The 15,441-nt window shown below is 37.8% G+C and overlaps 1 protein-coding gene across 2 annotated transcripts in view; it reads right to left on the reverse strand.

Moving 5' to 3' along the window:
• Positions 1–4,866: 4,866 nt before the first annotated feature.
• The window catches only part of PAICS (phosphoribosylaminoimidazole carboxylase and phosphoribosylaminoimidazolesuccinocarboxamide synthase), a 37,871-nt gene continuing 27,296 nt past the window's right edge, over positions 4,867–15,441 (reverse strand). For both annotated transcript variants that reach the window (XM_065914732.1, XM_065914731.1), the window contains 7 exons: positions 11,924–12,102; positions 10,635–10,814; positions 10,423–10,536; positions 8,933–9,016; positions 7,911–8,091; positions 6,579–6,737; positions 4,867–5,177 (listed from right to left, as the gene is read on the reverse strand). In XM_065914732.1, the coding sequence (XP_065770804.1) occupies positions 5,011–5,177; positions 6,579–6,737; positions 7,911–8,091; positions 8,933–9,016; positions 10,423–10,536; positions 10,635–10,814; positions 11,924–12,102 (1,064 nt within the window). In that variant the 3' untranslated portion in view covers positions 4,867–5,010. The remainder of the gene's footprint in view (positions 5,178–6,578; positions 6,738–7,910; positions 8,092–8,932; positions 9,017–10,422; positions 10,537–10,634; positions 10,815–11,923; positions 12,103–15,441) is intronic.

The raw sequence follows: 15,441 nt of genomic DNA on the forward strand, positions 1-15,441 counted from the left end.
GGGCGACCGCTGTGGGCGGAGAAGTGTCCAGGTCTCTAAAGGCGGAGCGAGGCAGAAGTCTGTGGAAGATGAAAGGTCTATGGCGTGATAAAATGCCAACTAGAAACTGTAGGGAACCATTTGAAAGAGTAGGAGAGAAGCGGGGAGAGAGAGTGAGAGAGAGACGACTTCTTGCTGCCTGGGCATACTTCATAGAGGTATTGCTATTTGAAGGGGATCTTGAAAGGTGATTAGGAAAACGGGTTAGTTTTGGGTCAAGTTCACGCAGAGAAGCGAGTATGAGGAGACGCACGGAAGAAAAGAATCAAGTGCCAAACAATTTGGTGAAAACCTTTTGTCTATCCTTTGTTTTGCATTTTGAGAGCAGTTAGCAGTAAGACCCGAAGGGTAATGTGTTTTGAGGTGAGAATACCCAGGTTCAGTTCCTGGCTTTGTGACTCGCTAGATGTTTCGCTTGTGAACGTTAATAGTCAAGTCCCAGTTTTCCCGGCTGTAAAAATAGAGATAATAATCATTGTTCCAGGGATAAACGATACTTCATGCCTCCTGGCATCGTAAGCACTCAAGTAGACATGGGGGCGGGGTGGAGTTTTTGTAAGACTTTAAGATGTGTTTGAATGTCAGGACAGAATACTGTCGAATATTTTAATGTTTGTTATTTTTAAATTTTTTTGTTTATTCATATAAGACCTGTGGCAGGTCTTAGTTGTGGCGGGGTGGGGTCGTCCGGTGTTTTCGTGGCGGGTGTATGGGATCTAGTTCCCTGACCAGGATCAAACCCAACCCCCTGCACTGGGAGCTCCGAGTTTTTGCCACTGGATCACCAAGGGAAGACCTTGTTGGGTACTCTTGATGAGAATGACTGAACATTTTATTGAACGCTTAGCCTGCACTCATTTCTTGTCCCGATTCTACCGGTTCCTGCCACTGTCCTGCCCGCTCTTTACCAGCAATCTAGCTCATTCTTTTTCATCCTTCAGTATTTCTGTTATCTTATCCGGTCCTAGGTTAAAAGTTACCTCTTTTGTCTTTGCAAACTATGCAAGGTTCCTCATTACAGGCTCTAATGGAGTTCTCTACTTCTGAGCACTGCTCATTGTTTAAGGCCTCTCTCCAGATGGACTATATTTTTCTTGTTTACTGTAGCATCCCTAGTATCTAGCCCACATCCTGGCATATAGTTGGTACTCAACTTTTTAACTGAATGAGTTTTTGCTTATTTCTCCCCTGATCTGAGTTCCTTGTGAACAGAAACTGTGTCCAGCTCATGGCCACTGCTATCTTTACTGTACCACCTTGCTAGGTTAACAACTCTTCCCCAACTGTTTGAAGTTGTGAGAAGTTAAATGCAAAAAGCTCCACTGAAAGTAAGTTTTCATTGGCTTTCTGAGGACTACTGGGCTGAAGATGGCAGGGAGAAACTGTGAATGTCCCATGGCATGGCATGTTTTATTCAAGTCATATCATGCTTTGTGCTTATTTTCCTATTTTTAGAGATTAAATCAGCTGAAGGGATATCAAATTCAAGGTAATTTTCGTGGAACCAGTTCCACTCATTCTATCCTCTACAGTCAGCCAAATGAAATTTCTACATGATGCATTCATGTGCTAGGATGTACTTTACATACATTGACTCGTTTAATTCACATCATCACTTGAGATAGGTAGTATTAGTCCCACTTTACACATAAGGAAATGGGGGCACAAAAAATTTAAATAACTTGTTGAAGGTCACATCTCAACTGGATAACTGGATACAGTTAACTTTTTTTTTCTTATTTATTTACAGTTAACTTCTTAACCAATCTCCTTTAGTCCACATAACAGTAGAGAATGCTTTGAAACCTGTTGAACACATTATGTCATCTCCTGCTCAAACCTACCAATAGTTTTTCCTGTCACACTTCAGGGTGGCCCATAGACCCTAAGAGATCTAGTTTTCGTTTCCATCTACATTTCCTTCCACTCTTAACCCTTCCCTTGCCCACAGGGCTCCAGCAGTATCAGCATGTTTGCAGGTCCTCAAAAAGGCAAAGCTATTTTACTTTCTGTTCCTTTAGTCTGGGAAGCTACATCCCCGTATCTTTGCATAGCTTGCTCTTTACATCCTGCCCTGCTTGCCTCAAACACATCCCTCATACCCAGTCACCGCCCTCTTACCCTGGGTATTCTTCATGTGCACTTATGCCTCCTCGCACCTATCCGCTTTATCTTTTATGGCTATCCCAAAGAAAATGTAAATTTTGTGAGAGTGAAGGCCTTGTCTTTGTTACTTTCCTAGGGCCTAGGAAAAAATCAGGCAAAACATGTATTTCACACATGGATAAATGAATAAAGCTTCACACAAGAGCTTATCTTTGTCTTTTATTTGGATGCATTGTTTACATTTCAGAAGGCATTAAAGCAACAGTAATTTTAAGTGTGGCTTTATGATATAAACTAGTGAGTTATTTGGACACAATTTTTCTTCCTCTTTTTAACTACAAGCCCACAAAGTCTAAACATCCAAAGATGGCAAGCCAGGTAGGTTTGTATAAGTTACTTTTTAGAACATAGTTAAAATACTTTTAAACAAGTATTTACTCTAGCACTGATGAACTATACTATTGATATATATACTCTATTAAGAAACTAATGGTGAACATTATTATGACCCATTAATAAAGGTCAGTCCTGCACACCAGTCTCAATGTTTGACATTTTTATGTTCTGCACAAGGACAGAGCTTTTGCAAGGTGGGACAGAAGAGCTGAAATAGCGGCCAACAAATATAACAACTATTCAGAGACCTTAAGAATCCCAAGTTCAAAGATGTTCAGATCAAATCTTTTTAATTGCTCTTGTGATCTAATGTGATCTAACTTAAAATAGAAAACTAAGCAGGACATGATTTTTACAATTCCCTCCATTTCTAGCAGATAGCTAGGCATAGCACATCAGAGCATAAGGCAAATAAACTGTAAAACTATATTTTTTCCTCTTTGGGAATTTACAATCCAACAGAGAAAGTACTTGTAGTCATTGTAGCTAGAGGAAGGTTTATTAGGGAAGGTTTAAAGGAGACAGTGAAGATGAAGCCCTAGTAACTCTATTTTAATCACACACGAGGACATTCTAAGTCTGAAAACTATGAGAAAAGCAAGTTCCCTTGATAGGTTACATGAGTGATTCTTAACCTACAGACTATGGACAGATTTCAAGGGAGCCCAGGAACCAGTGGAACACACTGAGAAATTCTGTGCAATTTTCTAGACAGAGGATCAGCAGCATTCTTATTTTCAAAGGAGTCTATGTTGCAAAAGAAACATTTAAAAGTTTGTGTTTTAAGTCCTTGGACAATCTTCAAAAAGGTTAGGTTGAGAATGAAGATCTTCTAGACCAGGCTAATAACAGAATTTGACCCTTGCTTGAGATTTTTGTAGATGATGGGTAAACGGTAAATTCAAGACTTGGTGATGAGTTAAAAATGAAAGGTCAGAGAAAACCATCAAGGATAAAATTAAGCTTCTGATTTGGGACAGTGAGTATAGCCAGCTATAGGCTTGGAAGATGGGTCAAGTTTGGAACATTCAGAGGGAAATGGAAAACTGAAAATACAAGTCTACAGACATTCACTATAAAGATGATTATTCTAGCACTGTTTGTAAACAGTGGACTGAACAGCAGGAAATACCAATAATTAAGTAAAAAGTAATATATGAGGAATGATCAAGACTGAGGTTGGAACAATTTGGTGTCTAGCTCAAGAAAAGGAATAATCAGGTCAGTTATACCGTAAAGAGATCATGTTAAATAAGTGATAAGATGCTACCTTGTTAACAGTTGAGAGGAAAGTGAAAAAGCACAGACAGTGTAGGCCAGTGGCAAAAATTTTCAGGACTTCATCTGTAGTGGAGACTCAGCACTGGGGGCTGGTGGGTGGGTAGGAAGGGAGGGACACAGATTAATTGGTAAAAAACTGCCCTCTTTTCAAAGTGAACATATACATAAATTTTTACGTGCAAGCTTAAGGGCTATGTGGACACTTGGATAAAACTTTTAATGATCTGTAAAATTCCCAAGGCTGCATAATGTAATACTGACTTCCAAATATGGTTTATAGACTCATGATGAACTGTAATACTTTTCAGTAACAACTGCTCCCTTAGAGGTGCATTTTGCTCGGTATACTGCCCAGGCTTAATACTATGAACAAGAAAGAAACTAGTTATGGTTATTAACTGGGAGATTCCAATTTCCAAAAATGATGGTAGGCTGGGAATTGTTAGTCTGCCTATATATATTAGAATGAAAAGAATTTTATGACCTACAGAGCCTTATAAGATTTATTAAATCTTTCATTGGCAATGACAAAGGTAACTACTTTTTTCCCCATTGGAAACTGCCTTAACACTTAATGGAGAAGTTCTCAGAAGTTCTCTATATGGCTTCCTCAGTGCCCCTTCATCTTATTTATGTCTGTCTTAGCCCTAGCATCAATATTGGCTTTGGTCAAAAAAAAGCAACATCAAACCCAGACTTCATCTCTACCTGTAGGTAAATACAACATCATTTTCTGACATAGTGACTGCAAATAAAAAACCATGCCCTTAGAATTTTGTTAAGATCATACTGTGAAAAAGGCCTATATTGTGTTTAACCACCCTTTCTAAGATACAACAGTTTTACATTTCTAAAACTTATGGGCTGAGATGTAGAAAGTCAAGTAATAAGTTTAGAGCTCCGTAATAGGACATTATTAGCATTTAATAATTAATTATACTGTCTACCTAACAATGACCATATGTGGGTAACAGATTAATTTTGAATGTAATTTCACTACTTATAAAGAGACATTAATAAATATGTACACATTTTACTAATCCATGAATCGAGAAAAGCATTTATTCACTTACAAATTTTATTTTTCTCTCAATGATTTAAAATCTTTTCATCTTGGATTTTTTTGGGGGGGCAGCTAAACTAGAAAATTATAGTTTTCCTCCTAGAAAAATGCAGTGACCTTCTTTCTTATAAATTGGCCTCTCTGATTTTCTTGTCAGCCTGCTTCAAGGAAATCCATGTGTTTAATATACTTGCTCGCAGTCGAGCCCAGATCAGATGGTTATTTAATCCAAATATCTGAGCAGCAAACTGAGCTGATCCTTCTGGAGAAAGGATGGTTGGACAGCCAAGACCTATTGGTTCAGAAAAGATGCAACATTGAACTGTAAGTTAATAAAGTGAAAATACCACCTAGCAAACTATTTTATACTCTCAGAAACCCCACCAGCTACAGACAATAAAGCTACTATATTATCCTTTTCTAAAGTAGGATCTGTGGATGGAGTTTCCATCTTTACTATCTGGAGTGATAAAGTGATAAATAATATTCATCAGCTAGGAACAGGTATTTTATATATAACTATCACTCTTCTCATTGAATCTACTTGCAAAGAAATTTACCTTTTGCAAAGTTCTTTTCATATATACTACCCTTTAACTCCTTGGTAAAAGGCCAGCAGAAACAAAATAAGGCATGAGGCTAATTGGGTAGAATTATCTCTTCTTAGACAAACTTGAGGTACGTTGTTTTGGTAATTTTCTAGCTATTCCTTTTGTTTTTGCACTTGACTCATTCTAATAGTTTTAAGAAGCAATAAAAGTCAAATCCACAAAATAATTTTAAGAAATATTAGGTTATAACTTCAATACTAGTTCAGTATATCTGTAAGACAGTAGAGTAAGTAACTTCTTAGGGGGCCACGCGTTGCTCAGGCTGAGTTTTGGTTTTTCAGCTAAAGCCGTGGCGGCCTTGTTCTCATTGGAGGACAGCTGCTTCACAATGGCCCGTGAGTCTCCGCTGTGCCGCAGGGAGTCAGTCACACGGACACACGGTCTGCTTTTTCAGTCTCCCTCCCCCGTAGGTCGCCACAGACCACGGAGCAGCTTCCTGTGCTGCATAGCGGGTTCCCATTAGTCATCTGTCTTACACACAGCAGTGACATGTGTCAGTGCCAACCTCCAGTTCATCCCATACCCCCTTCTCTCCCTGGTAACCAAGTAAGTTCATCAGGCAGTTTCTTGAGGTGGTGCTATTATGTCATTAGAGTCAAGGACTAGATAGGTTACAGATCCAAAAGCTCCCATTTCCCTAAATACTCTGGGAATTTATCAGGCTCTTTGATTCTCATGATCCCCAATAAGAATAAAGTATAAATCACAAGGATATTTATTTTGTATTAATAACTCAAATTTATACAGACCCACTACTTACTATATAACTAATATCAGCCAAATTAATTTAAGAAAAGTCAGTCCCTTCGGGAACATGTCAGAGGACAGATGTGAATGTGGTATTATGGTTATGATTTTAAAATTAGTCTTTATCACTTAGAAAATAAGTATTTAAGTATAAAATGCCATCATGTCTCAGATCTGCTTTACATAATGCAGCAGGAGAGGACTACAGATGCAGCAAGATGTGAATTTCTGAAGCTGGGTAACAGGTATGTGAAATTTCATTACGTTATTCTCTCTACCATTGTGCATATTTGAAGCTTGTGAATTAAAGTTTTTGGAAGATTCAGTTATCTTACCACTGGGTAATCGAAGAGAAGACCACACATCCTGAGCTCCCCAGTCTGGAGTGAGAGGAGGACAGCTGATAACTGGATACGCAGTGTTACCAGACAACACCGGCCCTAAACCATTGCTTCTGCCTGCCACTGCCACAAACACAGTAGGAATGCCATCCCCTAGGTAAACGACAAACTGTAATTACACTAAGCTCTCAAAAGAGATTTCAAGATAGTTTTTAAAAAAAGGGGTCCCTGTGTAGTAACTCCCTGAGTTCCTTTAACAGGAGTCTCTAGATAAAGCACTGTATTAAGACACTATTATTAAATATATATTCAAAATACAAGGTTCATCCTGCCACTTACTGGATGTCAAGCTATGAAGTAGCAAGAATAGTTCTGACCATCTTTGAGATCTGTAGCCTTAAGGAGGTGTTAACACACGGGTTTGAGAGAGGGAATGTTCAAAGGGCCTGCTACCATTGCTGCTTTGGCTCACCGAAACAAAGAATGACGCCACCTGAGCCCGCGGGGTATGGGAGACTAGAGGTTGAGGGACACTTCTTAAGGAACTGAATTCAATAACAGAGTACCCAAATATTGAAGACTCTTCAATAAACTTTTTCTCACATCTCATAAACATCTTATTCTTTCATAAATTCGTAAGTTATTTGTTTCCTACAGCAGTCTACTTGGAATCCAAAATTTTATGTTTGCATTTTTCTGGAGAGAAAGAGATCTGGTTTTTATTAGCTTATTGTAGGGGTCTGACCTCCACCCACCTCCCAAAAAAAGCCCTTAAAAATTCAATAACTGTACTCCTATAGCAACTACCTTTAGAAGGAATATACAACCAATATTTTCTCCAGCTGAGAATCATTCCAGTCTATAGGGCTCCTTATTTTAGATGCTATCCCATCAAGACGTTTCTTTTATATACTAAATTCTGAAATTGTCCCTTCATTTCATGTTTGACTGTCTCCCAGGAAAGACCGACCATTAGAGATACCTGAGAGGACCTACAGCTTCAACCTCAGCCCTTTCTTCTGTAATTGATGTGAGGTCTATTTTCTGTTACAGGGTACTAGAAACAGTGCTTGAGGGTATTAGGTAAGGACTAATTCTAGTCTTCATTTTCCTCCCATGCTTGCATTTTCCATTTTTTCTCTCTGATCCATTTTTTTCTAAGCTCCTAGAGCACCTTAAAAATTCTGGAGGCAAACATCATGAAAGTTTAAAATTTTTTCCCTTGTAAATGCAGGAAATTATTTTTCAGCATTATTAGTCTAAATATAAAATTTTGGGGCAGAATCAGGAGAACTTCCTGAAATGCTCTATTTATTCAACATTTACCTTCATACTCAGCTTTAATCCTCAGAGTTTCATCTGGTCCTTTATGGGCAGAGGTGACCCTAAGTTCACATGGAATGCCAAAATTTCCACAAGCCTTCCTAATTTTTTCACAGTGATTAAGATCAGAGGTTGAGCCCATCAATACTATAACCCTGCACTGACTTTCTGGTTTCAGAAGCAACTGGAAAAGAAAAACATGAATACGCAAAAGAAGGCAAAGATAAGAATGGATAAATATGGGAATGAGTAAAGAACAGTTTACAATAAAATTACAACTTGACACAGTATTTCCGTTCTTAGGAGACCAAATTTAAGACAAGCAGAACAAAATGATAGAGGATTTATTTTTCAAAATAACCTCTCTATATAAAAGAAAGTGGCCTTCCTAATTAAGACCTAATGAGTAAGATTTTTAATCAGATAAATTATGTTTACTATTATAATAAAAAACAATTAATATTCAGGAAGCTGTAAAACAGTTCATCAAAGATTTTTAGTACACTCTTTAACACATTTTAAGCCAAGATAGAAGTCATGTTATATATCTTTGCAAGCTAGCTGTGTGGAATTCAAAATGCACGTTCCCATGGAAATGATGTTCTAAAAAGTAGTTATTACCCTTGGATAACCATAAACCCCATTCAGTTTCCATGGAATTATAGCAATAATAAAAATATAAACTTTAAAGTGACATTTTAATGTCACATGGAGTTCCAATTCTATACTCTTGCTAGGGACTCTGAGTAGCAACAGAAAGGTGAGTAGGAAATGTAAGGTTCCCCTGCAGGGGACAAGAAGGAAAGGATTCCAAGTTTCCCAGTAGTATTTGGGAGGTAGATTGGCCAGTTTCACGGCAGGGGGTTCCAGTGTCCCAGTGAGGACAGCTCAGCTGGGACATTTTTTTAAAGTGCTTCCTTCTTTAAAAGTCATTGGAAAAAAGAAAAGCAATGCACCCTCTCACTTTTTTTCTTTCTGAAGCAAAATTTTCTTGGAGAAAAATACATAAGACATGAAAGGTTTACCTCCACTCTTTCTGCAACCCACTCAAAATTCTTCTTTACCATCTGCAGCCCTTCAGGAGTTACTTCCTTGAGATCACGATATGACTAGAAAATAAGAAAGCTTAGAACATAAATACCAGACATGCATGAGCCCCCCACCCCAAACACCCAGCAACTACATCCGGCAAGCAGAGTGGGTTAATTTGAGCCACCATTATAGAGACTCATGACCTCTCACCCAATTCCCAGACCCAAGTCAGTTCAGAGAGCCAGAGTTTATTGACTGAAAAGGAGATTGGGTAAAGTATTCTACTAGTAATATTCTTCCTATCTGAAATGACTTGGTTTCTGAGTTTAGGGTACAGATTATGAAGTTTGCATAGCAAAAGATGTATCTGAAAAATATATCTGAGCCTACAAACTCATCTCTTGAATTAGACCAGAGAAGTTCAGATAGTGATGAATTCTTACAGTTTCATTCAAAGATAACTGCTTCCTACACGAGCAATTATTAGCTGCCCTGACAGTTCTTACATATTAAGTATAGAGAAGATCTTGCCCTAATTTTGTTTTTTCATAGGAGAGAGCAGAATTGGAGCTTAGTAAGAGCTGTAAGACCTGGGGAAGAGTTCCACGTCTACCACTTGCTCTTTTTTAGAGACTTTTATTTGTATTTGGGGGGGGGGGGGGCAGCAATTATTCCCAGGGCTTAAGTCGTCATTTCTTCAGGGCAACCCCCTCTTCTGGTTTAGGGACAACCTGTTCTTTTTCAGGAAGGATCATCTCAGTGTGGCAGGGAGAGCTCATGTATGGGATGATCTGACCGCTGTGCTCACCTGGATGTGCTCAATGACCAGAGAATCCACATCTAAGCTCTTAAGTTCAGCATTACCCTCTGCATTTTTGAGCATGTGCAGTAAAAATTCAGCACTCTTTCTGGGCCACTGACCCTGCGTCCAGCCCCACTGTTTGGCCCCGGCACACCTACCAACTCTACTATTGTAACGATGGATGGCACATATAGCTTCCATAAAGGGACATCTTTCAGACTGGTGGCTTTTCAGATATGCATACCCTGGGCATTTTCATGAGTGTTCTTAACATGAAGATTTGAACCCCTATATTTGCATGATTTTGTAGAGTTCTCTGGGTCAAGTGAATAGCAAACCATTTTTAGAGGTCACCTCAGGTCAGGCCACTTAGCAGAAAAGCCCTGTCACTTACTCTTGTTAATTGTGAAGATATCTATAACCTTAGAGTCTTAGTTTTCGATTAATCAAAAAAGTGTAATGTTTGCTCTGTGTGAGATAAATGATAAATTGGCTTCATAAATGTAAAGTATTATACCTATCCTTTTCTTCAGGATATATTAAACATAGAAGATATTTATCTTTAAAAATAAATAGCAATCAACAACTCGGGCTCATGTCATCAGAAACAGTTAAGTGCCTTTCTCTTCTATCCCATCCTGATCTTGCAAAGGATTAAAGAAAGCCTGAATCATTACCTACCTGTTTGTCTTTTTGCTGGGTTCGATCTCCTGATGGCCAGAGTCTCCAGGAATCATTATCAATAACATCAGCAAGAACAATTTCTCTGGTGGTTACATCGACACCAAATTCAATCTAGAAACAGCATATCAACAAAGAGTTTTTCAACACTATACAACTAAAGACATTTCTCAGTTATAATCTTTACTTTCAAATCTCCATTTTATTTGTACCTTCATATCAACTAGTGTACAGTTCTGGGGCAACCAGGATTTCTCCAGTATTTCAAAAATAGCCTGTGTAGCATGACTCATGATATCCACTTCAGTTTGTCCTATAACAAGTCCAGCAAAGCAAAAATTTGCAGCGATTAGCTGTTCCTCAGACCACTGTGGATCATTATTGGCATCATCCTGAGAAAAAAGTATAGGACTACAAGTAACTTAAACATAAAATATTTGAAATTTTCAGACAAACTGAGCATGATGCATTCCTCAGAAACATTCACTTTTGCTAAAGATTTAACTTTTGTTTAAATTACCATTTAATTCACAACAATCATTTTAAAATTGTCTATTTTCAATAGCTACTTTAAGATTCAGTATTTTGGAGTAACTTACTAAGTCATAAAGTACTTTTATTTGTTTTCTCTATATAAATAATTTAAATAGAAGTTTATGATTTTTATTTTTTCTTAATCAGTCAACAGAGATGGTAAGAAGACCAAAACACATTCTATTCCAACAAAATCCTTGCAGAATGCAACTTTCACAATCTCTTGACCTTACTTTCAGTAAGAATTTATACAAGACTATAAGTCTTCAAGAACGTTACTCAATAATTCAAGAGACTCATACAATGTAAAGAGATTAGTAAAAAAATAAAATACTTTCATTTTATTCTAAGTAGTGTCCCAACTGTACATGAAGTTTTTCTTTTATGGATTCTTGATTTGTATAATTATAATCATAAGACAAATGCTTTAAACTGTGCAGTTCACTGATGCACAATGACACTGCTTCTGAAATAGAAGAAATATGCTTAAAAGCATGAAAAGAGATGAAAAGAGAGCAGTTTCAGTAAAGAAAACCAATACAAATTCATAACAATTGACTCCTACATCTTTTGTTGTATGATTCTGCTTAAAAGACACATTAACAACAACTTTCTGTATTAGAATATAAAAAGATCCCTCATATTATTCTTCAACAGTAGATTTTAAAATTTACTGAATTATTCCTTTTCTCTTCTTCCTAATAACTGCTAATTTCAATTTACTCTTTTTATTCATCATCTTGTTCCAATGTAAGATAAATAGATTTTCAAAGACATTTTCTCCTAAATTTTTGAATTATCATTACTAACTGAAGTGTACATTCTCCATAAATATTTCTGGAATGATAATTTTAGTATCAAAAACTTAAATAGAAAAAAATAAAGCTTAAATAGTATTTAAATCTTTTGACTCTGTGATAGACTTGTTGCTCAGTTACAGTAAGACAGGGAAGTATAAAATAATTACCTTAAAAAACATCTCCACTTTAGGTGGGTAGAACTTATATCCTTCCTTAACACCAGGATTTCTTTTGAGAAAAGAACCAGTTGCTATTCTTCTACAAACCCATTCAATTGGAATCATTTCACACTTCGGTGCAACGAAAGCTGTCTCCCCACATTTTCTGGTGAAAGCAGTTTTGATACCTACATATTGATAACAAAAAGAAAAAAAAAGCATTAAAATTATATTTAAAAAGTTAGATCTGAGGCATAAAAAAACTCTACCCTTTATAAAAAAATAAAACAAAAACTCTGTGTAGGGAGGTGGGAGGGAGGTTCAAGAGAGAGGGGACATGCCAATACCAATGGCTGATTCATGTCGATATATGCCAGAAACAAACACAATATTGTAAAGCAATTATCCTCCAATTAAAAAAATCCTGCATAGCTAAATGCATTATCCTTAAACGGCACTATCAAAAATAAACATAATTTTTTAAAAACAGGCAGAAGTAGGAAAAAAATTTTAATATGGCTTTCTACTGCCTATCAAAATATTCAGGAATATTTCATTTTATGTTGCAAGGCAAATTATATACTGATTCTAAAAATCTGAGTTCCAGTGTCTCTTCATTCATTCTTTCAAAAAATATTTGAGTGTCTCCTCTACCACTGTGCACCTAACTGCACAAGGCATGTAAGTACCTAAATGGCACTCAATTATCTCTGAATCAGATCTGGTGGCAGGACTGTCACATTCATTGGTCCAGTATTATATGGGCCTTATAAAATACTAATTTATCACAATCAGATACAGCCCTAAATTTTGGACAGCTTTCTTCTCTTAATATTTAAAGCAAATAATCCTTGAAAAAGGCATTCAACAGGTACCAGCAGGAACACAGTGACCAATCTGCCTACGAGCAAAGAAAATATTTGTTCTTCCTCTCTTCTCTCTTTCTCAAACTGTTACTGGAAAACTAAGATAAACAGCTGCCTTGTGATGTTTGGACTGGGGCTAGTTTATGTGGTGGCCTTGGAAAATAACTTCTCTAATAACAGTTAAAATGTATCATAAGCCGTATGTTGCAGCAATTCCACATATACACAAAAAGACTGAAAGCAGGGACTCAAACAGGTATCTGACACCAGTGTTCACTACATTCACAGTGTTTTGGCTATTAACAGTAGCCAGAAGGGAGAAAAGGACCCAAGTGTCCAACAAGAGATGAGTGGAGTGGACAAAGTGTAGTTACACAGTGAATTACTGCTCAGTTGCAAAAAGGAGGACATTCTGATACATGCTACAACATGGATGATTCGTGAAAACATTATGCCAAGTGAAGTGAAGGTTAGAACTGTAATGCTACTTACAGGAGATACCTAAAGTAGGCAAATTCAGAGACAGAAAGTAGGACAGAGGTTACCGGGGGAGATTATTGTCTAATGGATCAGAGTTTCAGTCTGGAATGATGAAAAAGTTCTGGAAATTGACAGTGGCAAAGGGTTGCACAATACCATCAACATACTTAAACGCCAGTGAATTGTACACTTAGAAACAGTTAACTTGGTAAATTTTATGTGTGTATATTTTACCACAATTTGCACAACCCACCTTAGGTCAGGCACTATAAATTCGGTTTCTGTTTGCTTAATCCTCATGACACCTGATAAGGTGTGATGATCTTCCCAAGAAACAGGGGATGCCGGGAGCCAACACACGAGACCCTGCCCCTAACAAGGGCGAATCAGGTTATCAGGGGTTTTTTGAAAAGGCCAGCTCACGAGATCCCACCCATGACAAGGTCATGAGGAGAAAGCCTGATAGGCAAGGCAGATCAGGTTTTCAGGGATTTCGGAAAGCTGCCCCCGGCTCTCACCTTAAAGATGATCTCTGTCTTTCTGATGCCTGCCTCAATGGACTACTCCCTAATTTCTCTGACACAGGCAGGAAGGCCTTCCCCGATCTCTTCCCAAATAAGAATCAATTTAGAATTTTAATCAATAAGTTTCCCAGGTGGTGGTATTTTATGAAATTATTTAGGGTGAAAGGAGTGTTTTAATTTAAACTCCTTTGCTGGTAGTTTGTTAGCCAAATGCCTTTATGCCCTTGGTACTAATATGCATGATTGCTTATAATATCCTAATCATAAAATAGCATAAAGAACCTGATTATATAAAAGCCCTAATAGATATAGAGCCCTTTTAAGGGGTAAAGGAGTCCTATTAGAAAACATAAGAAAATTTATTCTATAGGTGGTTATTGGGTTGTGATTTACTTGCTGTGTTTTGCTTGCTGTATTTTTGCCTTTAATGTGCTAAGGTTGTGTTGTGGAGACCATTGTTAATATAGTTAAAGATCTAGGGAAATAAGAACTTAGCCCTAGTGTGGTAACAATGAGACGGTTGTTAATTGTCAGCCAGGAGTGCTAGGTAGAAGCTGCCTAACTGAAGCCGCAGAGTCTGTATGGGGTAAACTTCTTAGATAAACGCAACTGACAACTTTTGCAGAAAGATTAATTTTTGTATTAACAAGAATATAATTCTACTCTGTACTATTGCCCTATGAGACTACCTTTCAGTTAAGGTCACCATAGAAACAGAAAATAGGTTTACAATCACCTGACCTGCAAAACTGTTGATAGGCCCTAAGGCCAGAAGATAATGTACAGGACCCTCATAAACAAAGAAGTATGCAGAAAACACCCTGGTTTTGTGAAGAACAAGCTGATGTAATGTTAAACTATCTTCCCCTTAGAAATGTACTAATGTAGGGTATAAAAGCCACGGTAAAAAATAAAGCATTGCCAGACTCTTCCAGACTCTCTGCACCCCCGTCTGGTCATTCCCTCTCTCTCTCTCTCTCTCTCTCTCTCTCTCTTTCTCTCTCTCTCCCTCGCAGACTTGGCCCTATCAAGGCTAGTCTCACGTCTCTCTCTCTCTCGCCGACGCCGTTCATCCTGAGGGTACCCCCTGGATCCTGCCGAGGCTGGACCCCGGCAAGGGGACACTGAGGCACAGAACTTATGGAGGCCACAACTAGGCAAGGTAGGGCTTCCAACCCACAGTCTGAACTCTGCAGGCTGCCTTACGCTATGCTCTCCTGGAGGTGTTACTGTATCATCACACTAATGTGAATTAAAATACCTCCTGGAAACCTGCATGGGTTTAACATAACTATGCTCATCTTTAGGCTACAATATTAGCACCTCCAATCCCAATCTAAACCTCTAATAAGATCAAATTTTTATCATCAAAGGACTGAAGATCTTTGATCTTACACATATGTATGTATCCACAGCTGAAGGGAATCTACATTTATGGAAACCTTGCATCATGCTAAGTGTTTTACATGTTATCTCATTTAACCATACATAAAATTTTTGAACTAGCTGCTATCATTCACATTTTACAGTAAAAGAAGTAGAGGCTCACAGAAATAATTTAGTAAGTGAGGTCATGCTGCTAGTAAGTAACAGAGCCTGGACCTAAAATGCACTATCCAGTTCTGAAACCTGTACGATTTTCTTTGTATGCCCTCTG

The sequence above is a fragment of the Muntiacus reevesi genome, chromosome 22, assembly GCF_963930625.1.
Source record: "Muntiacus reevesi chromosome 22, mMunRee1.1, whole genome shotgun sequence".
Taxonomy (NCBI): Eukaryota; Metazoa; Chordata; class Mammalia; order Artiodactyla; family Cervidae; genus Muntiacus; species Muntiacus reevesi.